Source organism: Hippichthys cyanospilos, chromosome 15 (genome assembly GCF_059441005.1).
Source record: "Hippichthys cyanospilos isolate Australia breed blue-spotted pipefish chromosome 15, RoL_Hcya_1.0, whole genome shotgun sequence".
NCBI classification, from domain to species: domain Eukaryota; kingdom Metazoa; phylum Chordata; class Actinopteri; order Syngnathiformes; family Syngnathidae; genus Hippichthys; species Hippichthys cyanospilos.
The window spans coordinates 19,433,681-19,461,345 of NC_142383.1; the positions used below are offsets into that span (position 1 = coordinate 19,433,681).

General features: G+C 60.1%; 4 protein-coding genes across 7 annotated transcripts; 3 read left to right on the top strand and 1 right to left on the bottom strand.

The window, feature by feature from the left end:
* The first annotated feature begins 24 nt into the window (after positions 1 to 24).
* On the top strand, positions 25 to 3,933 carry hpse (heparanase). Its single transcript, XM_088435239.1, has 12 exons — positions 25 to 366; positions 731 to 852; positions 969 to 1,091; positions 1,154 to 1,327; positions 1,394 to 1,562; positions 1,624 to 1,674; positions 1,803 to 1,920; positions 2,016 to 2,122; positions 2,975 to 3,089; positions 3,173 to 3,288; positions 3,361 to 3,513; positions 3,641 to 3,933. The coding sequence occupies exons 1-12, from the start codon at positions 143 to 145 to the stop codon at positions 3,798 to 3,800; spliced, it is 1,632 nt and encodes a 543-aa protein (XP_088291365.1). The 5' UTR covers positions 25 to 142; the 3' UTR covers positions 3,801 to 3,933.
* Positions 3,934 to 4,436: 503 nt separating this feature from the next.
* On the top strand, positions 4,437 to 10,188 carry wdr36 (WD repeat domain 36). Its single transcript, XM_088435229.1, has 22 exons — positions 4,437 to 4,739; positions 5,168 to 5,195; positions 5,272 to 5,372; positions 5,490 to 5,607; positions 5,715 to 5,847; positions 6,017 to 6,071; positions 6,204 to 6,336; positions 6,421 to 6,593; positions 6,666 to 6,786; positions 6,863 to 6,928; positions 7,091 to 7,183; positions 7,302 to 7,447; positions 7,520 to 7,637; positions 7,703 to 7,868; positions 8,004 to 8,112; positions 8,291 to 8,370; positions 8,453 to 8,560; positions 8,633 to 8,873; positions 9,163 to 9,279; positions 9,341 to 9,422; positions 9,494 to 9,681; positions 9,947 to 10,188. The coding sequence occupies exons 1-22, from the start codon at positions 4,590 to 4,592 to the stop codon at positions 10,094 to 10,096; spliced, it is 2,676 nt and encodes an 891-aa protein (XP_088291355.1). The 5' UTR covers positions 4,437 to 4,589; the 3' UTR covers positions 10,097 to 10,188.
* A 230-nt stretch (positions 10,189 to 10,418) lies between these two features.
* Positions 10,419 to 14,280, top strand: pisd (phosphatidylserine decarboxylase). Of its 4 annotated transcripts, XM_088435233.1 has the most exons (9): positions 10,419 to 10,507; positions 11,082 to 11,125; positions 11,216 to 11,349; positions 12,079 to 12,213; positions 12,289 to 12,390; positions 12,454 to 12,583; positions 12,756 to 12,938; positions 13,499 to 13,659; positions 13,786 to 14,280. In XM_088435233.1, the coding sequence occupies exons 1-9, from the start codon at positions 10,464 to 10,466 to the stop codon at positions 14,008 to 14,010; spliced, it is 1,158 nt and encodes a 385-aa protein (XP_088291359.1). In that variant the 5' UTR covers positions 10,419 to 10,463; the 3' UTR covers positions 14,011 to 14,280. The 4 variants fall into 4 exon arrangements, with proteins under 4 accessions (XP_088291359.1, XP_088291358.1, XP_088291357.1 ...); XM_088435232.1 differs by having other exon boundaries at positions 12,289 to 12,583; XM_088435231.1 differs by lacking the exons at positions 13,499 to 13,659; positions 13,786 to 14,280 and having other exon boundaries at positions 12,454 to 13,441.
* Positions 14,281 to 14,327: 47 nt separating this feature from the next.
* On the bottom strand, positions 14,328 to 16,484 carry rnf224 (ring finger protein 224). Its single transcript, XM_088435236.1, has 2 exons — positions 14,793 to 16,484; positions 14,328 to 14,663 (listed from the first exon to the last, which is right to left on the bottom strand). Exons 1-2 carry the CDS (start codon positions 15,024 to 15,026, stop codon positions 14,400 to 14,402), a joined length of 498 nt encoding a protein of 165 aa, XP_088291362.1. The 5' UTR covers positions 15,027 to 16,484; the 3' UTR covers positions 14,328 to 14,399.
* Positions 16,485 to 27,665: the final 11,181 nt, after the last annotated feature.

Here is a 27,665-nt window from a genome sequence, read left to right on the forward strand (position 1 = left end):
TGCCGGCCTTCCCGCCCAGAAGCGGTCCGTGCTTGGTCGGTGACGTCAGAGGGCGCGGCGACGAGCCGCAGTCGATCGAGTCGCGCGCAAACGAACCGCCAAAACAGACCGGACTCGACTCGGCTGGAGGACGTGCGCGGCTATGGCGGAAGTGGTGAATTGGCGCCCCTTCTGGGCACTGTGCGTGCTGTGCGCGCTCGCGAGCTCCATCGAGGCGCGCGCCCGACGGAGGCAAGCGGGACCGGGACCGGGACCCGGACCCGGACCCGAGCCCGGCCGGCTGCTGCACAGAGTGGATCCCAACTTCGTGTCGGTCACCATCGACGCCAGCCTGGCGGCAGACGAAAGATTCATGCGCATGCTCAGGTGGGAACCGCACACGTGACGCGAGCCCACCAATGGCGGCGCGGCTAGTGCTTCGGCCCTTGTCGGTTTGGATTAGTCACGTGCTTTTCGAGAACCGAAACGCTAATTCAACTGTCCAAACTCAACAAAAGAAAAGTGAATACGAGATAAAAGGATCCTTCGAGTAAAGTCCCGAAATTTGCCCCCCAAAAATACGAAGGATATATTATTTATAATTTATAATTATATGAGAGAAAGCACATTTTGAGAAAATAAACAAAGAAAGGACTCAAGTGTTTTTGGAATCCATTCTGTGATTTAACTGGAGGCAGAAATTGCTTTTTGTTTTTCCTCTCTTTCGTTGAACCGGGTGTTTTTGCTCCAGCTCTCCCAAAGTGCGCGTGTTGGCCAAGGCCTTGTCCCCGGCGTTCGTCCGCTTCGGAGGAACCCGGCAGGACTTCATGGAGTTCCGGCCCCGGCGCCGGCTTCCGGCAGCCGAGCCCAAAGGTCACGTCGCGCGCGGCCCGCGTCAAATCGATCGGAGAAGGCTGGCGAACGCCTCTCGGTCGTACGCGGGGACCGTCGCGGCTAGCGCGTGGCTAGCTGTGCTAACCGACCCACAGGGTGGCGGCCCAAGCTTCTTTCGCCGCGGCGGGAGGAGCGTCTGCTGGCGCGCTGGCGCCAGCAACAGCGGCGGCTGGCCCGGGAAGACGCCGACGGGGAGTGCCGGCGCCTCACCTTCACGGGTAACTGCCGGCCGGCGGCGGCCGCCCGCTTCCCGCGCCTTCAAGCGCGCTCTTGCGGGCAGAGAGCACGCCGGACGAACTTCACGCCTTGGCCCGGGCGTCGGGCCTGGACCCGATCTTCGGACTCAACGCGCTGCTGAGGAACCCCGACAACAGCTGGAACGCCAGCAACGCCCGGGCGCTGCTAGGCTACTGCCGGCGACGCCGCTACTCCTTCTCCTGGGAGCTGGGCAACGGTACGCCGGCCGCCTAGCCCGGCGCCCGTCCGGGCCGGCGCCGGCCGACCCCCGTTTGCGCTTCAGAGCCCAACAGCTTCGAGAAGAAGGCGGGGCTTCGCGTGAGCGGCCGGCAGCTGGGTCAGGACTTTGGGCGTCTGCGCCGGATGATGGAGGAGTCGCCGGCCGGCCGCGCCCGCCTCTACGGGCCGGACGTGGGCCAGCCCAAGGGGCCCGCGCCGGCCTTGCTGGACGGGTGGGTCGGAAGGCTCGCAAACTTTAACCGGCGGGCCCCGTGACCGTCCCGCGTCCCGCAGGTTCCTCCGCGGCGGCGGCGCCGAAGCCATCGACGCCTGCACCTGGCACCAGTGGGTCCGCCGGGCGGCGCGGGCGCCTCGCGCGTTCCGTGACACCTGCGCTCGCGTGAGCGCGACACCTTTGATCGGCGAACGTTAGACCGCGCACGTCACGTGACGCTTCACCCGCGTGTCGCTAGTTACTACGTGAACGGACGGGACACGTCCTTGGATGACTTTTTGGACCCCCGGGTTCTGGACTCGCTGGCCCCGAAGGTCAAACAAGTGATGGAGGCGAGTGGCCGCGCGTGCGCCAGAGCGCGGCAGAGCGCGCCAGAGCGCGGCAGAGCGCGCCAGAGCGCGCCGCCGCCGCCGCCGCCTCGTCGTCTTGACGCGCGCCTCTTCCCACGCAGGAAGTGAGGGCCGCGTCTCCGGGGAAGCCCGTGTGGCTGGGCGAGACCAGCTCGGCCTACGGCGGCGGCGCCCCGGGCCTCTCCGACACCTTTGCGGCGGGATTCATGTGAGTCGCGCGCAAACGTCATCGACTCCGGCGGCCCGTCAGAGGTCTCGTCGCCCCCGTTAGGTTCAGCCGACCATTTAACGAACAGGAAGGGAGACAACTCGTTTTTTTTCTTTTCTTTTACTCGCGAGGAGACCGGAAGGAGCTCTTGTTGTCTTCCTTCCTGTTTGTCGTTTCTTAAATGGTTGCCTGAACCTAACGCCAACCGAAAAAATATTTGCAAATATATGCATGCATACAGATTATGCACGAAAATCGAATCGAGGGAGCCTTTGTCTAATTTTTATTTCATTGACTGGACAGCAAAAATGGGCATCGGCCTAAAAAAAAAAAAAATCCTTCTACAAATACTGTGTTAGCAATGTGAGCCCAAAGATCAGCGTTAGCGTGTAGTAGCTTTGTGTGGGGAGCGCATTCCACACGGTCAGCGCCAGTTAGCTTAATGGCTTTCACATGCTGGGGGTTAGCGCCGCTAATTCAGCACACGTGTGTTTTGACAACATTCTATTTGTCCCAAATGGTTCTCGCAGTTTGGGAGATAAGATAAAAAGATAAGCGCGTTAGCTCTGCGAGCGCATTCTTTGTCAGCTAAAGGTGTATCGCGCACCGGGCTGTCAGGCGGGGGGAAAAGTTGACAGTCGGCGGCGCCGCGTTAGCGTGGGGAGCAGGGATAGCTAGCTGCACTCCCGTTTGCGTTCATTGCGAATCGTTATCGTAGCTTTGGCGCGGCGTTAGCCGTATTTTAGCGTGGAGCGCAGCTAGCAAAATCGTGGCAAACGCTCCCCCTATTTTTGTGCTGCGGGCGGGTCAAGCTAGCGCGCATCCCTTAGCGCCTGCGTATTCTACGCTCAGGTGGCTGGACAAATTGGGAGTGGCGGCCAAAGCGGGCGTGTCGGTGGTGATGCGGCAGGTTCTGATTGGCGCGGGAGCGTATCATCTTCTGGACGAGCGTCTGGACCCTCTTCCCGTAAGAGCTTTCTTCTGCCGGCCCGGCCCGGCCCGGCCCGGCCCGGCCCGGCCCGGCCCCAGGGTGCGCTTTTACCTCCGCAGGACTATTGGCTGACGCTGGTTCACAAAACGGCGGTGGGCCGAGGCGTCCTGAGCGCCGACGGCTTTTCGGGAAGCGCCCGCGTTCGTCTGTACCTGCACTGCGCCGCCGCGCCCAGGTAGGTGACCTTTGACCCGCCTACGCGGTAGGTGACCTTTGACGCCCGGGTCCTCCAAATTGTTCCCGGCAGGTACGCGGAGGGCGCCGTCACGCTCTTCGCGCTCAACCTCAACAAAATGGCCGCCAAGGTACGCGTACCCGGGTGGCTGGCCGGCAACGGCGGCGGCGTGGACGCCTTTGTGCTGCGGTCCGACCGACCGGGCCGGGACGGACTCCTGTCCAGGTATCCGAGGCCGAACGCCGCACTTTGTCTCGCGCGTTTTTTGTTTTTTTCTTTTTTCTTCAAAGCGTGAGAAAAAAATGCATGTTTTGTGACTGAGACTGAGGCCGCACGTTTGTCGCCCCGGTAGACGCGTGACGCTGAACGGCGTCCCGCTGGCGCCGTCGGGCCCGGCGCTCCCCCGGCTGCGCGGGCGCCGCCGGCCGGCCTCGGGGCGCCTGGAACTTCCCGCCTTCTCGCTGGCCTTCTTCGTCTTCGCCGACGCGCGGCACGGCGCCTGCGCCCAGTGACCTCCCGCGCCATCACCAGCGGCGATTTGGCTTTTTGCACGTCATGCAGAGCGTGTGCCTGTGAGCAGGAGCAAAAAGCAAATCGGAGGACGTTTTCTCATCCAATCGCTCACAAATAAACGTCTGGCCGGAAGAGTGTCTGTCTGATGGCTCGCTGTGTTTCGGCCCTCACCCGGCTCGTCAATCATGGCGGAGCGGTGGCACCACCTGCTGGCCGGCGGCACGGTCGCACCGTGTCCGCAAACGTTGCTTTCGCCCGCCCCCAATTTGGAGCTTTTCGTGAGCTTCGTCCTCACGCGCGGACGGAGAAATTCCTTTTGGCGCGAGACCAAGACGTTCGAAAATGGCATCCGACGTCGCATGGCAAGGCGCTCCCTTCCAGCGAAACAAGCCAAAGTGACCGACCGAGTATAAGAACGCAATTTACCGGAAACGCAATTTGCGGGTTTGTTTAGCGGGGCCTCCGTTTCTAGACTCCGCCAATCCTCCCGAATCCAAACGTGATTCTGTGAGAGCGGAACTTTGGTTTGGCGGCGGGACGTTCCCGCACGGACACTTCTCGCGGAGGCCCGCTCCGGCCGGTGCGCTTCGAGCGGGGCGGGCCGTCGGCGCGAGCGGAACTTTGGTTTGGCGGCGCGACGTTCCCGCACGGACACTTTACGCGGAGGCCCGCTCCGGTTCCGACTTCTCGGTGCCCCTCGAGCGGACGGAGTTTGCGCTGTCGGCGCGGATTTGCGGTCGAGACGTTCGCGTTGGGTCGTCTTTGGGCCCCGGCTCAGTTTGGCCCCGATGGCGGGAGGAGGCGGAAGTTGTTTGTTTAGCGGCTTCCGGCTTTTGGGACTTTACTGCAACCACGTGCCGCACGCGCTCCGCTACCATGGCAAGCATCGCGAGTTCTACCTGGTGACGTCGGTGGGAAAATGTTTGCACACCTACAACGTAAGACTTGGGCCCCTTGCTCCTCCCTAGGCCGCTTCGGCATCTTGCCCGTCGGCCTGCCGACCCGCGCCTCGCTTTCTCCTCACTCCATTTCTCCTCTCCCTCCCACGCCGCTCCCTGGCCCTCTCGCGTGGTTCCCTCCCGCTCTGCGTCTCGCTTCCCTCCTTCCCGCGCCGCTTCCTCGCGTTTCGTGCTCCTGCTTTGCGCCACTTTCCGCCTTCCTCCTTCCTCCCCCCTCCTTGCGCTTCGTCGTTTTCCCTCGCCTTCAGCCAGCGAGCTTTTGCTTTCCGCCTGCCTGCCTGCCTGCCTGCCTGCCTGCCTGCCGCGTTTTTCTCCCTCCCTCGCTCCCGCCCTTTGACCCCGTCGGACTGCGCAGCTTTTCAAATGTTCGGTCGGCGGTCAAGGTCTTTTTCTCCGTTTCGCTTCAGGTGAACCGTTTGGGCATCGTGGCCATCAGTGAGTATCGCCTCCGTCGCGTTCGGTTGGGCTCGGGCGCCCATCGGCTGACGGCGTGTGGCGCGCCGTCGCCTAGGTAACGGCCTCCGGGATGACATCACGTGCGTGGCGGCGGACAGGATGTTGACTTTCGCCGCCGCGGGCTCGGACGTGTACGCCTTTGCCAAAAACAAAGAGGTGGGCCGGGAGGGCGTGACGGGCCGGGGGGCGTGACGGGCCGGGAGGGCGTGACGGGCCGGGAGGGCGTGACGGGCGGGGCCCGGACTCCCCGTTCTCTCCGTTCTCTCGGCGCAGGTGGTGATGCGTTACCGCGGGCACAAACGGGAAGTGCGCCTGCTGCTCCCTTTCGGCGACCAGCTGATCTCGGCCGACGGCGGCGGGCTGGTGGCGGTCTGGGACGTGGAGAGCGGAGGTGAGGGCGGAGCTCGGCGTCGCCCCTCGGTCTCGCCTCCCGCCCGTCCCGGGATGTTGGCTTTTCATTGTGCGTTTGCGTGCGCGCGATGCCGCTTCCCGTGGCAGACGTGTACACGCAGCTGACCTTCGACCCCGCCACTTTTGACGTGTCGGCCATGATGCACCCCAGCACGTACCTCAACAAAGTCCTGCTGGGAAGTTCCCAGGGCGCCTTGCAGCTCTGGAACGTCAAGACCAGGTTAGCGCGCCCGCCCACGAGCCGGCGCTTGTTTTCCCGCGCGCCCGCCCCGTCATGTTTCTCCGCCCAACGGGTCCACCGAGATTTTGACGTGAAATTTGTGTGTCCGCTCCCGCCGCCACAACCGTCGCGCTGATCCATTTCTGTGTGTGTGTGTGTGTGCGCGCAGCAAGTTGTTGTACACGTTTGCGGGCTGGTCCTCGGCTGTGAGTGCGCTGCAGCAGGTGAGCGTGCCACACAAATCCCTTTTTTGTTTTGCGGTAAAAGGTCGAAGGCTAAACAACGTTAGCGAACGGGTAGAAAACAAAGTAAAAAAAAAAAAAAAGCGGGCTAATGACGCGACGTGAACGGGACAGAGCCCGGCGGCGGACGTGGTGGCCGTCGGCACGGCGACGGGCCGCATCCTCATCCACAACATCCGAGCGGACGAGACGCTGATGGCCTTCGCGCAGGACTGGGGGCCCGTCACGTCGCTGGCCTTCAGGACAGGTGAGCCCGCCCCCCCCCCCCGTCAGCCCGCCCGCCCGCGCGCGCTCGCGCCCCGGTGAAGGCGCGACCCCTGCCCCCCGGCAGACGGGCCGCCCACGCTGGCGGCGGGAAGCCCTCAAGGTCACGTGACCCTGTGGGACCTGGAGCGCCGGCAGCTGGCCGCTCAGCTGAGACACGCCCACGCCACGGCCGTCAACGCCAGCTTCCTGCACGGCCAGCCGCTTCTCGTCACCACCGCCGCCGACAACGCCATCAAGGTGGCCTCCCGCCGCGGCCAAGCCGCCGCCGCTCGACCTCACGTCACGCCTTCCCCCCGCCTCTTTGATCAGGTCTGGATCCTCGACCGGGAAGGGGGCGGCGCCAGGTTGCTGAGAAGTCGGCAGGGCCACGCCGCCCCGCCTGCCGCCATCTGTCACTATGGCAACGACGGCAAAAACATCCTCAGCGCAGGTCGGTGGGGAGGACGGGCGCGGCGCCGGCCTCGCCCGGCTGGGCCCGGCTTCGGGGTAATCGTCTCCCCCCGCAGGCCAAGACGGGACGCTGCGGTCTTTTTCCACCGTCCACGACAGACACAACAAGAACCTTGGACACGGTGCGACTCCGCCCACCCGATTGCGTCCCAGCGCCGGGCGCGGCTCTTTGTGTGTTGCCTTTCCGCGTGGATAACGCGCGCGACTTGTGTGCGTTTGCATGGCAATGGTCTTTTTTTGCGCGCGACCGTTTGTTTTGAGCGCAAGTGTTTCTTTTGGCTCAGGCTCGCTGAACAAAAAGAAGGAGCAGAAGAAGAAGAAGAAGGACCCGTCGCACGAGGACCTGCGACTGCCTCCCATCACGGCCTTGGCTTCGGGTCGGCGCGCGCTCCGCCGGCCGCCGGGCGAGCTGCCGGGCGCCGCCTTTACGTTGGCCGCCTTTACGTTTACGTTCGCCGCCTTTACGTTGGCCGTCTTTACGTTGGCGCTTTGCAGCCGCGGCCCGCCAGTCGGACTGGGACGGCATCGTGGCGTGCCACCGCGGGCGCCCGGACGTCACCACCTGGAACTATCGGCGTTGCGCTATGGGGGCGCACCGGCTCAAACCTCCGGAGGGCGCCGCCCGCGGCGCCGTCGCCACGGTAACCCTGACATTCCGGCGCCTCGCCGCGTACGGCGCCTCGCCGCTTACGGCTTCCCGCGTCCTCCCGCAGGCGCTGGACGTGACTTCCTGCGGCAACTTTGCGCTGGTGGGCTCTTCGTGCGGCCGCGTGGACGTTTACAACCTGCAGTCCGGGCTTCACCGCGGTTGCTACGGGGACCCGCGGAAAGGTGAGCGGGTCCAGCCCCCGCCCGCCCCCGCCCGCCGTCCTTCTGACGCTGCCCTCCGCCCCAAGCTCACGACGGCGCCGTGCGCGGCGTGGCCGCCGACGCGCTCAATCAGTTGGTCCTGACCGCCGCCTCGGACGGCCTGCTCAAGTTCTGGCGCTTCAAGAGCCGGCGGTTGGAAGAGGCCGTGCGGCTCCCCGCCTCGCCCGCCGCGGTGAAGCTCCACAGGGACAGGTGACGCCAAAACGTTCCCGCCGTAAGCCGCGCCGGACCATAAAAACGTGACGCGGACCGTGACTGCGAGCGCGGGATGTCATGGAGAAAAGTGCCACTCCGGGCCATAAGGCTTTTCTCTTCTTTTCTCGTCAGCGGCATGCTGGCCGCGGCCCTGGACGACTTCACGCTGCTGGTGCTGGACGTGGAAACCAGGCGCGCGGTCCGCAAGTTTGCCGGGCACCGCGGCGGCATCAACGACATGGTGAGCGGATTTACCTGCCGCAGCGCGTTCGGCAAACGCTTTTTGCCCCCGCCGGCCGAACGCAAGCGAAAACCACAAGTTCCGGCCGGGCGAATGGCGCGGGGGGGGCTTCCGAAGCCGGTCCTCAAGGGCCGCCCGCCAAGATGCCGCTCAGCGCGTCTTCCCTTTCCCGGCGCAGGCGTTCAGCCCGGACGCTCGCTGGCTGATCAGCGCGGGGATGGACTGCACGCTGCGCACGTGGGACCTCCCCTCCGGAAGGTGAGAGCCCGCCCCTCGCCCCTCGCCCCTCGCCGCCGCCTGAACGGGGCCCTCCCTTCCCAACGTGCTGGCGCGCCCGCAGCCTGGTGGACTGCTTCCTGGTGGGCGCGGCGCCGACGGCCGTGTCCATGTCCCCCACCGGAGACTTCTTGGCCACGTCGCACGTGGACAGCCTGGCCATCTGCTTGTGGTCAGCAGCCCGCCCGCCCGCCCGCCGCCCGCCCCTCGGCTCGGACGCGCGCCTTCACCCTCTCCTCCCCAGGACCAATAAGAGCCTGCGCGGGCCCGTGGGACTCCGCCCGCTCCCGGCCGACTATCGGCCGGAGGCGGAGACCCCGCTGGGCGGCGCCGCCCCGGAGGACGAGCGGGAAGAAGCCGCGGGGGAGGAGGAGGGGCCCGGCGAGGCCTACGCGTCGGCCGAGCGGCTGGGGGCGGAGCTCGCGACGCTGTCCCTGCTGCCCGAGTCCCGATGGAGACATCTGCTGAGCCTGGACGCCATCAAGGTAGGCGGCTCGCCCCCCTGCGCCGGGACGTCAAGTCGACCGCGCGGGGAGCCTTTCGGGGCCCGGCGGAAACGCTAACCCTAACTCCAATTTCAAAACTGCCGAGTAAAAGCGAGCCCGTGTTCAAAAAGTCGACCGGGTCCGTCGGGGGAGTTTTGGCGGTCCATGAAAGTCCTGGTTCCGAAGAGGGGCGATTTTTTTTTTTTTTCTTTTTTTTTTAAATTTTGGGGCACGCCCCTAAAAGACGCGGGCGCTATGAGTAAACGCCGGCTCGGCGGGCTGTTTGCAGAAGAGAAACAAAGCGTCGGCGGCGCCGGTCGCGGCGGGAGCGGCGGCGCCCTTCTTCCTGCCCACGGTGCCGGGCCTGACGCCGCGCTTCTCCGTCCCGCGCCGAGACGAGACGCAGGTGAGCGGACGCCGGCCTCCCCGTAGTCCCGGACGGTCCTCCGCATGTCTCTGCGCGTCAGTCTAAGGTGTGGAGCCGCGGCCCGCCGTCGCAGAGGTCGAAGTTCGCCCGCGCTCTGGAGGCGGGTCTCGACGCCGGCTCGTGTGAGTGCGCCGGCGCGCGGCGGGACTTTGAAAGCCTTTTCGAAACGCTCGCCTCCCCCTCCCCCTCCCAGTCGGCGTTCCGGCGGAGCTGCTGAAGACCTTGGGCCCGTCGGCCGCGTCGGCCGAGCTGGCCGCCCTGTCGCCGGAGGGGGGCGGAGCCGGCAGCCTCATGCTGGCTTTCATCGCCACGATCGACGGCATGCTGGCCGGCGGGCGGGACTTTGACCTGGCTTACGCCTACCTGTCGCTCTTCCTCAAGGTGACCTCGCCGCTCCCGAATCGCGCGCTTCGAAACCGACGGCTTCGGAAAAGCCGCCGAGCGTCTTTTTGAAATCTCCGGGGCCAAGTAGCGCCTCGCGGTCCAAAAATGACAGGGAACGTCGCCGTTTTTCACCTCTCGCGGCGGGCAAGATGGTCGACCGGAGCGAAAACGACGGGACGCTCGCCGTCTCGCGGTTGGGGGATTTGGGGGGATTTTCAAGCGGCCGATCAGCTTTGAACGCATCTCGCCGTCCCGCTGACAGCTGCACCTGCGCTCGCTGGCCGAGGATCCGGCGGCCGCGGAAGCCCTGGCGGCGCTGTCCCGGCGGCTGGAGGCGGGCTGGGCGGAGCTGGCCGCGTCCTTCAACCAATCGCTCTGTTTGCTGGCGTACGCCAAGAGCGCGCTTCTGTGACGACGGCGACACCCTGCAAAAAATTGTTTTTGTTATCGGGCCGCGATCCTTTCAACGGGAAGATTGTCAAATAAATCAAAGGCGAACTTGAACGTGGCCAGTCGTTTCATTGATGCAAAGATGAAACGAGTTTCGACTCGAGAGAAACGACGTCGGTTTTTAGAAGGAATTTGTGAAATGAAATGTAAGTCGGCGAATCAACGTCAAGATTGCTGTGCTTCCTTTCTTCCTACCTGGAAGTATTTCCTCAATACGTGTCCGAATTGACGCGCGGCATCGACTCCGCTATCGATCGGCGAACTCAACGAGAATCGTTCGCGTCCGCAAGTCGCGCCGCGTCATCTGACGTCACTTCCGTACACACAAGATGGCGGCGTCCTTGTGGACGGCGTGCGGCCGCAAGATTTGCAGGTACGGCGTTTGGATTTTTCGACGTTTCCGCTCTCCTGACGGACGATGGGACGTTTGAAGTTGCGACGCGTCGAACGGGCGAGCGCGAGCGGGCTCGCGTCCTCCTTTCTTTCCGTAGTCGACGTCGCGCGGACGCCAAAAAGCTGTCGGTAATACAGCCTCTCCCCGACGCTAAAAAGCTGTCGGTAATAGAGCCTCTCCCCGACGCCCTTTCGATTCGGTTTCTTCTTGTACTTGGTGACCAAATGACGTAAAACACTCAAAAGGGCTTTCGGTTGTAGATAAACATTGTGCTGAGCAGGTGGGGTCACGTGGTCTGGCGAGCGCGGTCAGGTCCCGTCGCCTCCTTTAAAAGTGCAGCACACTTTACCGCGAGCGCAGAGCAAAACAACGCCAAATGAATCGTAACAATATGTCAAATGGCGCACGAGTTGTCATGTGCGCGCGCGCGCTCACATCGGACACGCGCAAACACTCAACAAAATGCTCGCTCACGCCTTTTCTGACGCTGATGCAACGGGCAAAGAGCGGAAATGACCGCTGAGATGTCGGAAGCTAACGCGAACTCTTTCAGAATCGGAGCTGCGAGCTGCAACCGGCGACGCCTCTTTACCTCTGGTGAGTCGGGCTTTGCGGTTTTCTTCACTTCGCGCCCTTAAAAGGAGGCGGGTCGGACAAAGGGCCGATCGGGCGTCTCCTTTCCGTCAGGTCGAGCTTTCCTGTCGCGCCCCCGGCCCCTGCCCGTCCTGCTGGTGACGGGCGGCGGCTACTATGGTTACCGGCGTTACAAGGGGCGGGACCTTGAGGACGGAGGTCCGCCCGCGTTGGCCACGCCCACTCAGGTGAGACCTACCGGGCCGCGGCCGGGGAGGGGGAGGGGGAGTGCGAGGAAGGCCGAGGCCATTCAGGTTAGGCAAAAGCGGCGCCGCCCCCTCGCGTCACGTTTTTGCGACCCGTCCCCTCGCGTCACGTTTTTGCGTCACGTTTTTGCGCCCCCGTCCCCTCGCGTCACGTTTTTGCGCCCCCGTCGATGCGACGTGATGCTAGTTCCGCTTGATCCAGCGCTAACCCGCTCGCCGCTCCCCGGTTCACTTCAAGGGATTCGCTCCGGGGAGCGTCCCCGACACGTCCGCGATTGGGACACATTTAAAGGTGTTGGGTTCAGGCAACCTCGGACGTTTGGGAAACCGCAAACGGGAAGGGAGACGACGAGGTCGTTTTTCTGGCGAGGGGGGCGGGCGGGAACGCCATCTCCTTCCGGTCCGGTCGCACGTTCTTTCCGCTCCCCGTTGACCCGTTCGGGTCGGCCCGAGGTGCGAAAGCCGTCGGCGACGACGTAAGCTCGGGGGCGGGGGGGCAGTTTACGAGTCCCCGCCGCTAGTATCCGCCGCCGTTCCGCCCATTCGCTCCCCGCCCTGACTTTTTGAAGAGGCGCGGCCCGTATTTAGACCGCACCTGCGGAATTAGGCGGCCGCGACTCGGCCCACTGGCGCGGACGGCCGACGGCCCGCGTCCGCCACTCGCCGCGGGCGGCTCCCCCCGCCGCCTCACGCGCGGCTCCGTTCCCCCAGGTGGCGCTGTACCGCTCCTTCCCCACTCGCCTGCTGTCCCGGGCGTGGGGCCGCGTCAACGGGGCGGAGCTACCCACGTGGCTTCGCAAGCCCGTCTACTCGCTCTACATCTGGACCTTCGGGGTCAACATGCAGGTGGGACCCCGCGCCGCACCCGCGCAGACGAGCGGGCTTGTAGCGGTCGGCCGCGCGCCGCCTGTCGTCCGATAGGAAGCGGCGGTGGAAGACTTGAGTCACTACCGCAATCTGGGGGAGTTTTTCCGGCGCCGTCTCAAAGAGTCGGCGCGGCCGCTGTGCGCCGCCTCCTGCCTGGTAAGGCTCCCTCTTCGGCCGCACGCAAACAGAGAACGAGCCGCTGTGGCGGCGCCGCGCCAGGTGTGCCCGGCGGACGGCAAGGTCCTTCACTTGGGTCGCGTGCTGAATTCGGAGGTGGAGCAAGTCAAGGGCGTCACGTACAGTCTGGAGCACTTCCTGGGGCCCCAAGATGGACGCGCGCGGCGCGCAGGTGACTCTTGTCGCGACTCCAGATCCAGCCACAACCCTAACCCCGCCCCGCCCCGCCCCGGGCGTGACGCCAAAGGGACCTTTCCGCCGACGGCCGCGCAAGACCGACCTGTGCGATGCAAGACCGACCTGTGCGATGCCCGCCCACTAAAGTCCCGATGCCACTCCCGCAGTGAGCGCGGCCGCGTGCGCCGAGTCGCCGCCGCCGCCGCCGCCGCCGGGATCCTTCCGGGACCGCCTCCTGACCAATCCGGACAACGACCTGTTCCACGTGGTGGTGTACTTGGCCCCCGGCGACTACCATCGCTTCCACTCGCCGGCCGACTGGACGGTGGCGCTCAGGCGGCACTTTGCAGGTGGGCGCTTCCCGCGCGCGTTTGGGTGACGTTTACCGCCGAAAGCGGTGCGCGCGCGCAGGCTCCGGCGGCGGCGGGTGGGAACCGGCCCGCAAAACGACAAAGAAAAAAAGAGACCAAAACCACGACCGGCGTACGCCTCGGCATCGGCGCGCTTCCGTCGCGGTTGTGGGCGGGGGGCGCCGGGCATCGGCCTTGCATTCCGAACAATCGATCCCTCCTGCCTCTTTTTCCAAAATGGCTACCACTACGTCCGGTCTTCTTAGCGCTTCGCCGCACTCCTTGAAAAGTAGCGGTGCCGGCGCGCTCTTCGATGGGACCGGATCTTACGGCGAAACGCGCCGTCCGATCGATTTGACCCAACCGGCGTCCGAGCCCGGCGCTAAACGTGACCGGGTCTCCGGCCGACCCAAAGGAGCGCCGTTCCCTTTGGCTGGCTTCTTCACGCAGTAGCTCCTGCGCAGATGACGCGCCGCGTCGCCGTCCGCGCGTCGGAGCCCAAAGCGAAGGGCGCGTCTCCCGTTGGCGCACCTTCTGCGACGACCGCCCGCCCGCCTCAGGTTCGCTGCTGTCGGTGAGCCCGGGCGTGGCGGGCCGGGTCAAGGCGCTCTTCTGCCTCAACGAGCGCGTGGCCCTCAGCGGCCGATGGCGCCACGGCTTCTTCTCCCTGACGGCCGTGGGCGCCACCAACGTGGGATCCATCCGCATCTACTTTGACCGGGTCAGTGGCCGTCGTAGCTCCGGCGTCGGATGATTTTTTTTCCCGAGGCGGCCCGGGGGCGGGAAGGGAAAAACAAAGGGGGAGGAGCCGACGCCTCTGACGCGCGCGCCTCTGTGCCGCTTTCAGGAGCTGCGGACAAACGCGGCCGGCGACAGCAAGGGGCGTTTCCACGACCTGCGTTACGCGGCGGGGCCGGGCCCGGGGGGCGTGGCGCTGCGGCGCGGCGAGGCGGTGGGCGAGTTCAACCTGGGCTCCACCGTGGTGGTCCTCTTCGAAGCGCCCAAAAGTTTCGCCTTCAGCGTGGAGCCGGGGCAAACGGTCCGGGTGGGCCAGGGCCTGGGCGGGGTCTGACCCCCCCTTCGGACTTTTCCGGAGCCGGTTCGCTTCCGGTCTCCGTGTCGGGACTCGGCGGAGGCCCTTTCCGGAGGGAGGGCGCCAGAGCGGACTCGGCCGTCTCGCGCCCGCAAAACTGAAACGGTCGTGTTCGGGCGCATCTCCGTATCGGGGATAGCGCCAACTTTTTGGGGAAGGCCTCTATAAATGGGGATCATTATTTTCACACGTTCTTTGCAGAATTGCCTTGCTGATTTGCTCTATCGACAAAACAAACTGACAAACAAATTCCCTGTCCGTGCCGATTTATTTCCGATACAATTCACCCCTTTTTGGTTCTGTCGTTTCTCCTGATTCGTATCGGCCGGTGCCCGGGAAATAGGAGACGGTAGATCCCGCCCCTTATTTCAGCCTCGCCCCGGGCAGCAGCAGCAGCACAGCCAATAGGAGAGCGGCTCGCAGCAGCGGGCGCGGCGATGAAAGCGGGGCCGGGCGAGGCCGCCGTCGGCCCCGCCGCCGACGTCCTTGGGCGGCGGCCGGGCGCCCTCGGCGTCGGGCTCCGCCCCCCGCGTCTTGAGAGCCAGGAAGCAGGCAAGGTCCAGGTCCAGCGCGGCGGCGCCCCCGCGGGGACGGGGCGTGTTCTGCCGGCACTGAGGGCACGGGATCCACACCTGAGGGCGCAAGCGGGCGTACGGCCCAAATGAAGCGCGAGCGCCGGGAGCGGAACGCCGGGAGCGGAACGCCGGGAGCGGAACGGGCGCTTCGGTCCTCCGCTTCGCAAAGCAACAAACCAGGCGGACCTGCTGGTTGATGACGGCGTCCAGTCGCTTGACGCAAGCCTGGCAGAAGGTGTGGCCGCAGTGCAGCCGGCGCGGCAGGCGCGCCGCCAGGTCGTAGCGGCCGAAGCACACGATGCAGCGCGGGGCCGGGACGCCGTCCGCGGCCCCACCGCGGGGGGGCTTTTTCAGAAAGATTATACATTGGAGCGGGTGCGTCCCGACAGCCGGCGGCCATTCGCTCACCGACAAAGCCATCCGCTCACGCGGCTCGGACCTCCGCCATCCGCCCGCCCGCCCGCCGCCGCCGCTAGGGTGGAAAAGCGAGACGACGCGCCGCGAGGATTTCTTCTTCTCTCGGTTTGCGGGGCTCCCCGGAAAAGGCGCCGACGCAGCCCTCCGGGATCCCGGCGCCGGCCGAGCGGCCCGCCCGCTTTCCTGACCTTTTCGGGCCGCCCCAGAAGCGGTCCGAGGGGGCGAAGGCTTCTCTGAGACGAGGCGGCGATCCCGTCGCGCGTGCGCCGCTTCGGCCCGGGCGGGATGAAATATTCAAGACGCCTTTTACTATGGGAGCGCGCCGCCGCCGATCGGGTTGCGGCGGTCGCCAGGCGACCCGACTCGGCGCCTCTTTCGCTTCGGCCGTCGGCCAAGTCCGTCGCTCTTCTTTCGTATCCCCCCAAGAAATCAATAGATCAAAGATTTTCCTCGCGTTCGCCGACGCAAGCTTTCCTTTTGGAATCATTTCCGCTAAAGAGCTTGAAATACGCGCGCGCACGTCTTATCATTTGCAGGGCCGTGAACTATTATTGCCAGTCGGCGCCGAATAGTTGAAGTCAAAATTAAATGCGGCATACGTAGTCCTATGTTCAATGCGTCGCCAAACGGCAACGGAAGCACAAGCATACCGGCGCTTACGACCGATTGTCGTGCCGCGAGTGGGCCCAATCTTGCTTGTTTCTCCTTTTTTTATTACCGTCCCAAACGGCATAAGGGCAACGTCAGCTTCTTGATTCTCTTTTATTGTCTGTGCATGACATCTAAAACCGTCCGGTATTCGACCCATTTGCGGGCCGGGCCGTTCGTTCCCTCCCCGGTACCTAATCGAGCGGCCGCGGCGGAAGTCGGCCCCGCTTCCGCTCGCAATTATCCAATGAGCGCAGACGCGCTCCTTTTGAAAAGTGGCGGCCGCGCCGTCGTTCTCCTTCGCCCTCTTCACCCACCGCGGAGCCGGCCGGACGGACGGAACCGAGCGGCGCCGCTCAAGCCGGACCTGGCCGAGCGGATCATGTCGGGACCTCGCTGGCTTTGGCTCGCCCTGCTGGCCGCGGTCAGCCCGGGCGCGCCGGACGGGCGCCCGCCGGCCTTCTTCCGGGTGCCCGCGTGGAAGCTTACGGCAGGTAGGAACGGCAAGCGATAGCGATAGCGATCCGACCCGACCCGACGCGAGTCCCGTTGCGCGTGTGCGTGCGCGTCAGCGCCGGGACAGGAAGCTTCCTCTCCGGATCCGGAGCCGGACCTGAGCCGGCCGCAGTTCCGCCGCAGCGACGCGGGACTTTGGCTCCGCTCGTCCCGGCTCGCGCGGCCGGCGGGTGAGTGGCTTCCGCCGCGCGCGCCCTCGCCGTGTCGCCACGTCACCACGTGACCATGCGGCGTTGGCGTTTGCGCAGACGGAACACGGCTGCTGGCGCCGCCCGACGTTCGGAGGTACGGCCGGGTGCCGCTGCCCCACGGGAGCGCGCGTCTCCGGCTGGCGGTACGTGCACGCGAAGCGCGCGCGCCCCCGTAACAAAGGGCAACAAGTGTTTGGCGAGCTTGATTAATGTAGTTGAGAGCTTAGCGCCCCAGCCCTCACTTGTTTTTCGATTTGCATCCGGGGTTTTTTTTTCATCTCGATTTGAACAGCGTTAAGTGACGAGTTGATTTTTTTTTTCATCTCCTTTGGAACAGCGTTAAGTGACGAGTCGGAGCCTAACTGTTGAGGTGGTAAACTTTCATGTCCGTCGGCCCAAATTTGGCCCTCGCTTTCCTTGTTCTCCGGCCGGAAAAAAACGTTTGAATCCAAGCCATGAAAACGATAGGCTGCCACCAGGCCCCCGAAATCGCCGCTCGGCGCTTTCCCGAAGCCGTTGCCCATTTAAAAACGGGCTCCTTTGCCAGCCCTTCTCCGGACGGACGGCCGTAACGGGACGCCCGTCTCCCCCGCAGGTGTCGGACGGGAGGCGCTTCCGCCGGCCGGAGCTCTTTCGTTTTGGCCGTCGGCCGGAGTCCGCAAGAGCGGCGCCGGCTTCCTGCGAGGGCCCGCCGCCCGTCCTCCGCGGGGCCGCGCGTATCCCGGCCCGGCCGCCTCCGGACTCCAAAGCGCCGAGGGTCGGCGCCGCGCGGGCCGGGGAGCGCCCGTCATCCCCTTCCGACACGGTAGGGAAGAAGTCTCGAACCGGGTCAACCGAGCGCGGCTCGGAACTTGTCGAACCCTTTTCGAAATCTTTGCAGAATTCCACGGCGGATTTTTATTTCGGCTTTCTCGTGCCGGCGGCTTGCGCCAAGAGAGCGCCAGCGAGGCCTCGCAAAGTTGTGCCAAGATCCTCGCGAGGGGAGGTGGACTCCGAGCACGGACCGGCGTGCGGGACCACTGCCGCGAGGGCGCTTTCCCATCGGGACCCCGCCATTTTTGAAATGTGGGGTTACGATGACGTTCCTTCCGCTCGCTTCTTCGAGGACAAGAGTGAAGACGCCGCCGACGGCCCCGAATCCGGTCCGGTCATTCGCACAACTAAAAGGCCAACCTCACCTTCTCCAGCTCCCGCCTGCGCGCCTTTCAGCGACACTCTTGCGCGGACGCAGGCGGCGACTACAAAAGCGCGCTCGGACGCGACGGCGCCAAGCGGCACGGAAACGACGCCGGTGGCGTGCGCCGCCACTAATGGGGCGTCGGCCGCAAGGTCCGCCTCGCCCGCCGCCGCCGCGCCGACGGCCGGTGTCGCGCCTGGCGCTAAGACGGCGAGCGCGATGCTCCCTGCCGCGCCGAGCGAAACCAGGATACCCGCGGGCCCCCCCGCCACAACCTCGTCCGACGCACGCAGGAGCGCAGCGGCCTTTACCTCGGTCTCACCGAGCGCGAGTCCCGTACCCGCGCCGGTGGATGGGGCCCCGCCCAAAACCGCAGTTTCTCCATCCTCGCCCACATGGAGCGCGCCTCCCGCAAGACCGCTTTCTACCAAAACTAGAGTACCTACGAGCGCAGACGCCGGTCCGTTATCTCCTGCCGCTGTACCCGCGAGTCCACCCGTCACCGCGACCGTCCGTTCCACCGCAGGGCGTATAGCAAAAAGCCGCCCGATTCCTTCAGCGAAAACATTAACCGCTCCTTTGGCCGCGACCGCTTCGGCGCTGACCAGCACGTCTCCGGCACCGATGACCGTCCTTGTGCCGACCTGGACCGCGGCCTCAACTGCCACCGAATTTGCGACGGATCCGGCCTTTGCCGCGCTTTCTACACCTGTCGTGGCCACAACCGGCTCACCCCTCGTGGCGATTGCCGGATCCGCGACAACTACAGGTCCTGTGCCCGCAACCACCTCCGCAACTGGAATCGCGAGTCTTGCGGTCTCTCCGTCGGTTTGGGCAAACACTTGGGCAAAACCGGCAAGTTCTGCGCCCGCAGCCGACTCGAACCTCTCAGCATCTACCGGAAGCAGGACTACTGCATCCTCAAGTCAACTTTCTCCCTCGGCCGCGTCTATAATCGCCTCGCCGCCCGCGACTGTGAGCACTTCGGCCTCGGCCACACTGACAACCGGCCCGACTCCGTCAACATCTCCAGAATTGGTCACGACGGCCTTTCCTTCGACCACCGCGACTGCGGTGCCGAACCCAACTCCTACTATCGGACCTGCACCCACCTCTTCGACTTCATCTCCGCCCGGAACTACGGTGCCGGGGGCTGCGACGGTCTCTCCAAGCGCAAGCCCATCAGCTGCAAAAACTCTTCCAAGAACCACAGTGACAACTCTGGCTCCGCCCCTGACAACGATGCCGAAAGCTACCTCTGCCGCGTCATTATCCACTGTTCCAGCAGCTGCGCAGAACACTGCCTCGCTTGCGCCGACCGCTAGGCTTGACTCCGCAAAAAAACAGACCTCGTCACCGACGACCCTCCTTTCTACGCCGACCGTAACGTATCCCCCTGTGGTCACGCCGACGTCTGCTTTGAGCAAATCCGTTTCGGTGCCCGCAAGCGCCGTCAGCACGTCTGAGACGCCGGCAGTGGCCTCCCCTATGACAGCTACTCTTGTTGTACCCTCAACTGCACGGGCGATTCTTTCAGTCTTTCCAAGCACAAGTCTCGAAGCAAAAACAAACCAGGCCCTTTCGCAAAGCGCGCAGCCATCGCCTGCTCCAACCATAACATTTCCCGCGTTGGTCAAATTTGCTTGGAGCCCGTCCGCCGCGGTCGCCCCCGCCACAACCTCTCCTTTCGCTATACTCACACCTCCGCCGAACTGGACGACGGTCGTTCCGTTCGCCTCCGGACCCAGAACTGCCTCTGCTGCGACCGTGAGTTCTGCTGCTACCGGAGTGCACAAGCACTCGCCAACTAGTCCAGAAAGCGCAACTATGCCAACAACCGTCACATCTCCTGCAGTGATGTCCACTTCTGCTCCAAGTCCTGAACCCGCAACCAGATGCGCTACCGCCGCCGCCGCTACAAGACTCTCAACGACGATGCTTCCAGCAGCTGCACTTAACGCAATCGGAGCATCTCCTAGCATAATGGCCAATTTTCCTCAAAAAGTAATTTCTCCGCCTACAATAACTTCAACCCCTTCTCAAACCAAAGTGTCTCCTGCAGCTCCCACCGCAGACAAAACGTCTACAACCGCCGCTACCATGACATCTACTGCTGTACCCGCAACTCCTCCTCCATATAAGACTACCTCTCCCAACAGTTCTGGACCCATAGCCACCGCCGCCTCGACCTCAGTTTCTGAAACCACCACTGCCGCTGTGAACACTCTTCTTTCAACCGTAGGTCCTGTGCCCACCACCACCCCCGCTCTGACCCCAAACAATAGTCGAAGCACAACCGCTGGAGCTCCCACCAAGTTCTCTACATACAAATTACACACAATCACCTCGACTGCCACAAAAGCCACTTCTTATCCAATCGCAAATCCTCGACCAAAGTCATTTCCAACTGCTGCAAGAAGCACATCAACTATTTCTGGACCGGCGCCTGATGCAAGCTCAATGACGCTATCCCCAACCGATGTGAACGTTCCGCTTTCAACCTTCAGTCCTGCGCCCACGACCACAGCTCGCGGGACCATTAGTGCTTTGCTTTCAGTTTTGACAAATACATCTACCGCCGCAGCCACTTCCGATCCACTCGTAAGCGTTGTACCGAAAACCACTCCAACTGCTTCAGTCAGCGCAACCAATCCTGAAAGCACAACTGAGGAAATTCCAGCTACGCTCTCTGCAGCTGCAGTGACCACATTCACTCTGACTTTGAGTCCCTTGCCCGTAGCTACCCCGACTCTGACTTCAACTGGAGGAACCGTGTCCGCTTCGCAGTCAACTATATTTTCTCCAACTACAATCAACACGGGCACTCCTAAACCACCCACAAGTCCCGTACTGAAAAACACAGCAACCACTTCAACGGATGCCCCTGAGTCAACATCGCAAATGGCCACAAATCGGTCTCAGGCAGCTGGAAAGAACTTACCCTCTCCAGGAACGACCTCAACCCCAGCTCCGTCGACTACTTTTGCGGTGTCAGCGGCAGCTAAAACTTCTACACTGATAGGAACTACTCAAACAAGCACTAGTCCCGGTCAACCCGGTGTAACGAGGACTAGGATATTCCCTCTGGCTATCTTAGATATCCTTGCTGCTCCGACTACTTCTCCAACGCCAATCGCATTTGAACCAACCAGTAATCTGCCTCCGCCAGCAGCAATCAGGGGGACAAGTTTCTCCCAAACTCAGCTGTCTACTTTCTCAATGTCAGCGACACCTTTTGGAACAACCACTGGCCTGGCCTCAACCACCGCAGTCAGTTGTGCCATGTCGTCATTAGGAACCTCAATTCATCAGAATTCTACTATTCCAGTTCTAGCAGTATCTGAAACAGCTTCTCCGTCGTCTGCGATGGTTGGAACGACTAATAGTCTGACTCTGACGGCTGCAGTCGGGTCTACAATGTTCCCTTCTGCGACTGCAATTCCCACCATGTCTATTTTTTCCATGTTAGCAACACCAGAAACAAGCCATCCGGGAACACCAACGATTGAAAGAAACAGTACTCTTGTTCCGGCCGGAGCGGATCAGTCTATACCATCCATTCCAGGAACGACGGCTCCCTCTCAAGTGCCAACTACAACTCCTGCAGTGACTGCATCACCTGGGACAACGGTTCCTACGACGACAAAACCTGGAACATACGGACGTTTGTCTCCTGCTGTGACCATGAGGTCCGGGTTCTTATTAAGAAGCACCAATTCTTCCTCGGCCACCGCTTCCTTTGTCATGGCAGAATATCGGAAAATCAGCCATCTGACTCCAACAGCTGCAACTATGTCTACAACTTCCGCTTCAGGAACGGCCAATTCTTACAAAACTCTGCTAACTGCTACACCATTGCTTCCAACACTTGGAACATATTTTTCAAGAAAGGCAAAGGATGGAAGAGACGGTATCCAGCCCAGCTTTAATGCCGTCCTGTCTACATCCGATCCAGGAAAGACCGTTCCCTTTCCAATATCCGCTTCTTCTGTGACAGCGAGAGGCGGAACAACCAGTAGTCTGGCCGCAACCGCTGCAATCCAGTCTGCAAAATCCACTTCATCAACAAGCAGTCTTTACAAAACTCTGACAACTTCTCCATTGGCAGAAACGCGGCGGACAGCTGCCCCACTGACTACAACACTGGCAACAGTTACACCATTGATGAAAAGACTAAGAACAAGCGGCCTGATTTCACTTACTGCACCCTGGTCTACAATTTCACCTTCTAAAAAGTCAGTTCTCACACGAGCTACTTTTTCAGTATCAGAAACGCTCGCGACGACATCCTCAGTGACAATGACAGCAACTGCACCAACTGATCGTTGGGCTCACCCTTCTGCAAACGTGTCTGCAAAATCCACTTCAGAGATAACCAATTCCCACCGAGCTACAACTAGAACTATTACAGTGACTGAGTCGGCAAGAAAATTTCCTCCAACACCGGCGGTACTTGGAACAACTCGAGGACCGTCTCCAATCCCCACAAGCAGGTCTACATTTTCAAGAGCCGCAAATTCCTACCAGGCCCCATCAGCTACTTTATCAATGTCGGCAACACCTGCAACATTTTCGCTAATTCCCGCACCAGGCGGAACAACCGATATCGTGACTGAGCCTACTACAATCCTCTCGACAGTCCGCTTCAGAAGAATTGCCTTTGCAACGCCAGCGTCTGTGTCTGCAGCGGCAGCAACACCTGAAACAGACAGCGGTACACATCCAACCAATGCATTTCTGTCTCAAACATCGACTTCGGCAAAGGCAACTGTAACGACCACTTCTGCACTGACTGCAGGACCTTGGACGACTTATTCCAAAAATTCAACACTTGGGGCAACTTATGCAGAAACGGCAAAGCTTGGGGCAACATATGCAGAGACTGCAACATTTGGGATGGCCTCTACAGGGGCTGCAGTACTTAGAACAACCACTGATTTGGCTCCACTAACCGCGAGCCCGTCAACAACATCCTTTTCAGGAATTACAAGTTCTACAGTGACCGGATTACCTGGAACAAACGTTACAAATAGAGCCGTACTTGCCCTACCCAGGAGTCTGGCTCCAACTGCATCAATGAGGTCTACATTATCAAGTAAAACATTTTTTGACCACACTCTGTTAATGTCAGCAAGACCCGGAAGGTTTTCACCGATAACCGCAGCAATGGGAGCAACCAACGTTCCAACGTCAACTAAAATTCTGTCTAGATTTTACAGTGGAATGACAGTTTTCTCGAGAGCTCAGATATCTACATCCGCAGTGATCGCCACACCCCAATCAACTAGTAGACAGACTCCAATCGCTGCAGTCCCCCCTACTACAGGCACTTTAGCAAGAGCAAGTGCTTCACAAGTTCCAACAACTTCTCCAGGGGCTACGTCATCTGTGACAACCTCTGGAATTACTGCAACGCTTGGAACAACCGATGGCGTATCCCCATCCACTGTAGTCTTGTCTGTGTCCCGTCAGGAAACAAAATTTCCCTCTGCAACTCTTCAGGTAGCTTCTCCAGAGACTGTAGCAGAGGAAACAACCAGTGGCCTGACTCCATCCCCTGCAACCCTGTCCACAGCATCGTCCACAGCGACAAGTCCGTCCCGAGCGACGTCTGCAAAGACTATTGCACTTGGAACAACAATTAGTTTGATTTCAACACCAGCTAGCATGACTCCTGCGACAATACTTCCTCCCAAGGCTCTGACATCTGTTTCCGAAGTCACCGAAATAAGCAGTCACCCTGTATCAACTGCTGCAATACTGCTTACATCAGGTTCTGCTCCAGGAACTCACTCTCAAGCTCCAATTCCTCCTAGGAATGCAACACATGTGACAATTTCTCTAAAGACTGTAATGCCTGGAACAACTCTTGGTGTGATTCCATTCACGCATCTCCTGTCTACAGAATCCATTTCAGGAACAACCTCCTCACAAGATCAAACTACACCTCTTACATTGACTGGATTAGCTGGAAAATCCGTTCCAAAACCAGCAGAACTTGGAATAACCAGAATTTCGGCACCAACCACGCCGGTTACAACAGCTTATGTTACAGCCAGTATTCCGACAACTAAAATCCTGTTTACACCTTTCATAGGTACAATTATTTTCTTGGGAGGGCAGAGATCCACGTCCACATCTATTCTTAGTTCGGCTCCAATCACAGAAATCTTCTCTGCGATAACAACTCCTATCAAAGTTTCAACAACTTCTCCGGTGACTACAACTGCCTCTGTGATAACTGTTCCGGGGTCTGTAACTTCTGGGACAGATTTCTCAACGATATCTACTCCTAGAATAATCATTGGTACTGCTGAATTGACTGGAGTCCTGTCTGTGTGCCATCAGGCGACAAAAGTTCTCTCTGCACTTGGAGTCACGCCCAAAACAACCAGTAGTCCAGCGCAAACCACTGCAGTCCTTTCTATAAAACCCACTTCAACAACGAGAACTCGCTCGCGAACGGCCATGACGACTTCGCCGGCGTTTGCGACATCTGAGACGTCTTCTATAGGGACTGGAACACCAGGGGTGAACATTGGTCCGACTCCAACTGCGATCCTATCGCCGTCGCATCCGAAACCGATGGATCTCTCTGTCGCTGCGGAATCTACTTCCGCAGCGACAAACACAGCAGAAATAACCGGTAGTCATGCTTTTACCACCGAAGCCCCACCTGCAACATCTGAGTTAGGAACGATAACTTCCCCTGAAGTCCCAAAGACAGCTTCTCCAATAACTGCAACATTTGGAACAACTTGGGCAGTGACTAGATCACCCGAAATGACAATCACAGCTATACTCGGATTAAGCGCAAGTTCATCCCAAACTCGGACAAAGTTTCTTGTGACAGTGGCGGCAACTACCGGAACAAACAGTGTTCTGACACCTAGAACGATCCAGTCTGCATCCTATCGGAGAGAAAGGACTCTCTCAACAGCGCTAGGATTTACATCTACTGTGACAAAAATCCATGGAAAGAGCAGCAGTCCTAATATAACTACCACAATACCGTCTACATTATCTGCTTCTGCAAGGACTACTCCCTACCAACCTTCAATGACAACTTCGCCTGTGACAGAAACATCGGGATCGACTCCCCGAATAGCTTTCATGCCTGGGAGAGGATTCACATTTCTGCCTTCAGTTTCAGCATCTAATTTTGCAGTGACGGTAAAAGAAGGAAAAACTAGTCATTATGACTCAAATATTGCGCTCCCGCTCACATCCCCTTCAGCAACTGCAATTCCCTCTCAAACTCCAATAACAACTCGTCCGACAACTGCCACATCCGGGCCAGCTTCTGCACTTCCAGCGACATTTGGACCAGCTAGAAGTTGGGCTCAAACTGCCAAAATCTTGTCGGCACCAACAGCTTTAGGAATGACTCCTCCCTCTCAAGCTCCGATTTCTCCAGTGACTGGATCACCTGGAGCAACATTTCAAATAAAAGGAGGACCTGTAACACCCGGAAGACCGGCAGGGACGGCTATTCCAGAAGCAACCAGCAGTCCGGCACACGCCGCCACACTGCCGCCTGGAACATTAATTTCTACAAAGCCAACTCACTTCCAAGCTCCAAAATCAACTCTTCCAAGGACTGTAACACTTGGGATCACTTCTGCAGTGACTGCAGCTCACAAACCTCCAGCTCCAACCTATGGAATCCTGTCCACAAAATCTGCCTCAATCATGACATCCACTGTTCCATTGAGCACGCCTCAAGTCACGCCAGCTTTTGGAAAAATAGGTCTACGACAGTCTACGACAATCTTAGCCATGTCCCTAGTGGGAACAACAAGTTCCTCCGTGGCGCTGCCATCTACTTACTTGGGTGGTAGACAGGCTCCAACCAGCACAGTCCTTTCTACATCCGCGTCAGTAACCGCAATTCCCTCACAAGCGTCAACAAAATCTGGGACTGCAAAACCAGAGACCAGTTCACCACTGAGGGCAATACCCGAAACAAGTCAAACTACAGCCACTGCCATGCCATCTACTGCATTTGCTTCATTTGCGACAACTCCCAAAGGGCCAACTACAACTTCCGCAGTCACTCCAACCAGCACTGTCAGATCTACATTATTGTCTTCAAGAGCTGCAGTTCTCTCCCGAGGATCGACTAGTGTGCTACTTACTGCAGTGCCTGAAATGTTTTCACTGATGACATCATCTGGTGTTGGGGCGCCGTCTATTGCAATCTCGTATCTCGGAGGAATAACGCCCTTTGCAGTTCCGACGTTTACTTCTGCACAGACTGCAACACTCAAAGCAGCTCGTGGTCGGGCTGCAACTACTGAATTCCCATATATATCGAGTTTCGCAAAGTCTGCCTCAGAGTTTTCACCAACATCTTTGGAAGTGACTGCATCATCTGGGACGACTTCTACAGTGACTGCAACACTTGGAACAACTGTTGCTGTGATTCCATCGTCTGCAACACGTGCGGTAATGGCAACTTTCTCTGCATTTCACACCCCATCCTCATCTCTTTTAACAGTAACCCCCAAAACTAGTAGTCGGGTTTCTAGCTTTGGAATCCCATCCAACCCTGCTTCATTGATTGGAACACCTTCCCAAGCTCATAGGGCAACCTTCTTGAGGACTGCAACACCCGTGAAAATTTCTCCAATGATGGAAACACGTGAAATTAAGATCGGTCCGACACCAATTACTGCAATCCTGTCATTGAAAACCCCGGCTGCAACAACAGCACCGCGTCATGCGGCGATGCTGGAATCAACCAGTGGTCCAGTGATAAACACTGCCATCCAAGCTACAGCATCCAAGTTTGCAGCAACAACTTTACCGGTGATGCAAACACAAAGGACAAACTCTCTCACGCATTCTGTTGGCTATGCTCCTGTTTCTTCCATTGGCTCTACAGCGGCCTCTTCAGAAACAACTCCTTCCACAGCTCACACTCCGTCTGAGTCATCAACTCAGGGAAAAATCAGCAGTCTGGCTCATACTACTATAATCAAGTCCACAACATTCACCTCAAGAAGGGAAACTCTGTCCACAGCTGCTGTGATGCCTCATTCCGTGAAAGCAAATCCTGGAACAATTTCTCCGCGAATAGCAACAAACGCAATTGCTTCTGAACAATCCCCTTCTGTCACCGGAGCAGATTGGCAGGCTCCGATTAATTTCCCAGTGGCAGAAACACCCATGACAATTTACCAATTGACTGCAATCCCTGGGACAAATTCACTGGTGACTGCAACATCTCAGATAACGAATCCGATTACATCCCGGGCTGGAACGCTCACTTCAAAAATGCAGACAGACTTCCCTTTGCTCAAGATGAACTCTTCTGGGCCAGTGTGTGGGCTCATTTCTGTGGAGGGCCACGGAGACCGCCGGGGTCACAAGGGCTGCCCATCGGAAGCCTTCCAAACCTCCCAATCGCCTGCTACATATCCGGCCTTGATTGAAACGAGTCCACCTCCGTCCCCTCGCGCTGGGTTTACGACATCCCTTTCCCAAACAGCCCCTACTCTACTGTTGACTAGTACTTCTCCAGTGACAACATATGGTCATATGTGTGGGCAGCGTTATGGGCACAAGAGTCATAGATGCCGCTGGGATCACCAGGGCCGTGGGCGCAGCTGGGGTCACAAGGGCCACGAATGCCGCTGGGGTCGCAAGGGGTACGGACACCGTTGGGGTCACAGGGGCTGCGCTCCAGCAGCGCCCTCTGAATTCCTCTCTACAGCTTCCCCCGACTCATCATCGGGAATGATTAGTCTGCCTTCAGACTCTCACTTTGGCTTTACTGCATCACCTTCAGAAAAAACTCTTGACCCATCACTGATGATGACTTCTCCAGACAGGACATATATTACCTGCGGCCAGCATTATGATCGCAAGAGCCACGGACGCCGCTTGGTTTGCAAGGCACACAGACGCCGCTCAGGTCGCAGGGGGGGCCACGGACACCGCTGGGGTCACAAGCGCGCCCCTTCACAAGTACGCTCTAAATCGCTTTCAACATCTTCCCCAGCCTCAATGTCATTTAAAAATAGTCTAACTTCAGTCCCTTACATCAAGTTTGCCGGAGCGTCCGCCGAAATAACCCCCGCTCCATATTTGACCATTACTAACGCA

What these genes read in the sequence shown, in the direction of transcription:
- rnf224 (XM_088435236.1), bottom strand. Translation starts at nt 15,026, where the DNA reads ATGGCTTTGTCGGTGAGCGAATGGCCGCCGGCTGTCGGGACGCACCCG. An exon ending in ACGCCGTCATCAACCAGCAG is followed by an intron (nt 14,664 to 14,792) that starts GTCCGCCTGGTT and finishes TTGCGCCCTCAG; the next exon opens with GTGTGGATCCCGTGCCCTCA.
- wdr36 (XM_088435229.1), top strand. Translation starts at nt 4,590, where the DNA reads ATGGCGGGAGGAGGCGGAAGTTGTTTGTTTAGCGGCTTCCGGCTTTTG. An exon ending in CTGGGACGTGGAGAGCGGAG is followed by an intron (nt 5,608 to 5,714) that starts GTGAGGGCGGAG and finishes TTCCCGTGGCAG; the next exon opens with ACGTGTACACGCAGCTGACC. An exon ending in CAAAAACATCCTCAGCGCAG is followed by an intron (nt 6,787 to 6,862) that starts GTCGGTGGGGAG and finishes CTCCCCCCGCAG; the next exon opens with GCCAAGACGGGACGCTGCGG.
- pisd (XM_088435230.1), top strand. Translation starts at nt 10,464, where the DNA reads ATGGCGGCGTCCTTGTGGACGGCGTGCGGCCGCAAGATTTGCAG. An exon ending in CGTTGGCCACGCCCACTCAG is followed by an intron (nt 11,350 to 12,078) that starts GTGAGACCTACC and finishes CCGTTCCCCCAG; the next exon opens with GTGGCGCTGTACCGCTCCTT. An exon ending in CCTTCGGGGTCAACATGCAG is followed by an intron (nt 12,214 to 12,288) that starts GTGGGACCCCGC and finishes GTCGTCCGATAG; the next exon opens with GAAGCGGCGGTGGAAGACTT.
- hpse (XM_088435239.1), top strand. Translation starts at nt 143, where the DNA reads ATGGCGGAAGTGGTGAATTGGCGCCCCTTCTGGGCACTGTGCGTGCTG. An exon ending in GCGCCGGCCTTGCTGGACGG is followed by an intron (nt 1,563 to 1,623) that starts GTGGGTCGGAAG and finishes CGCGTCCCGCAG; the next exon opens with GTTCCTCCGCGGCGGCGGCG. An exon ending in CGGGACGGACTCCTGTCCAG is followed by an intron (nt 3,514 to 3,640) that starts GTATCCGAGGCC and finishes TCGCCCCGGTAG; the next exon opens with ACGCGTGACGCTGAACGGCG.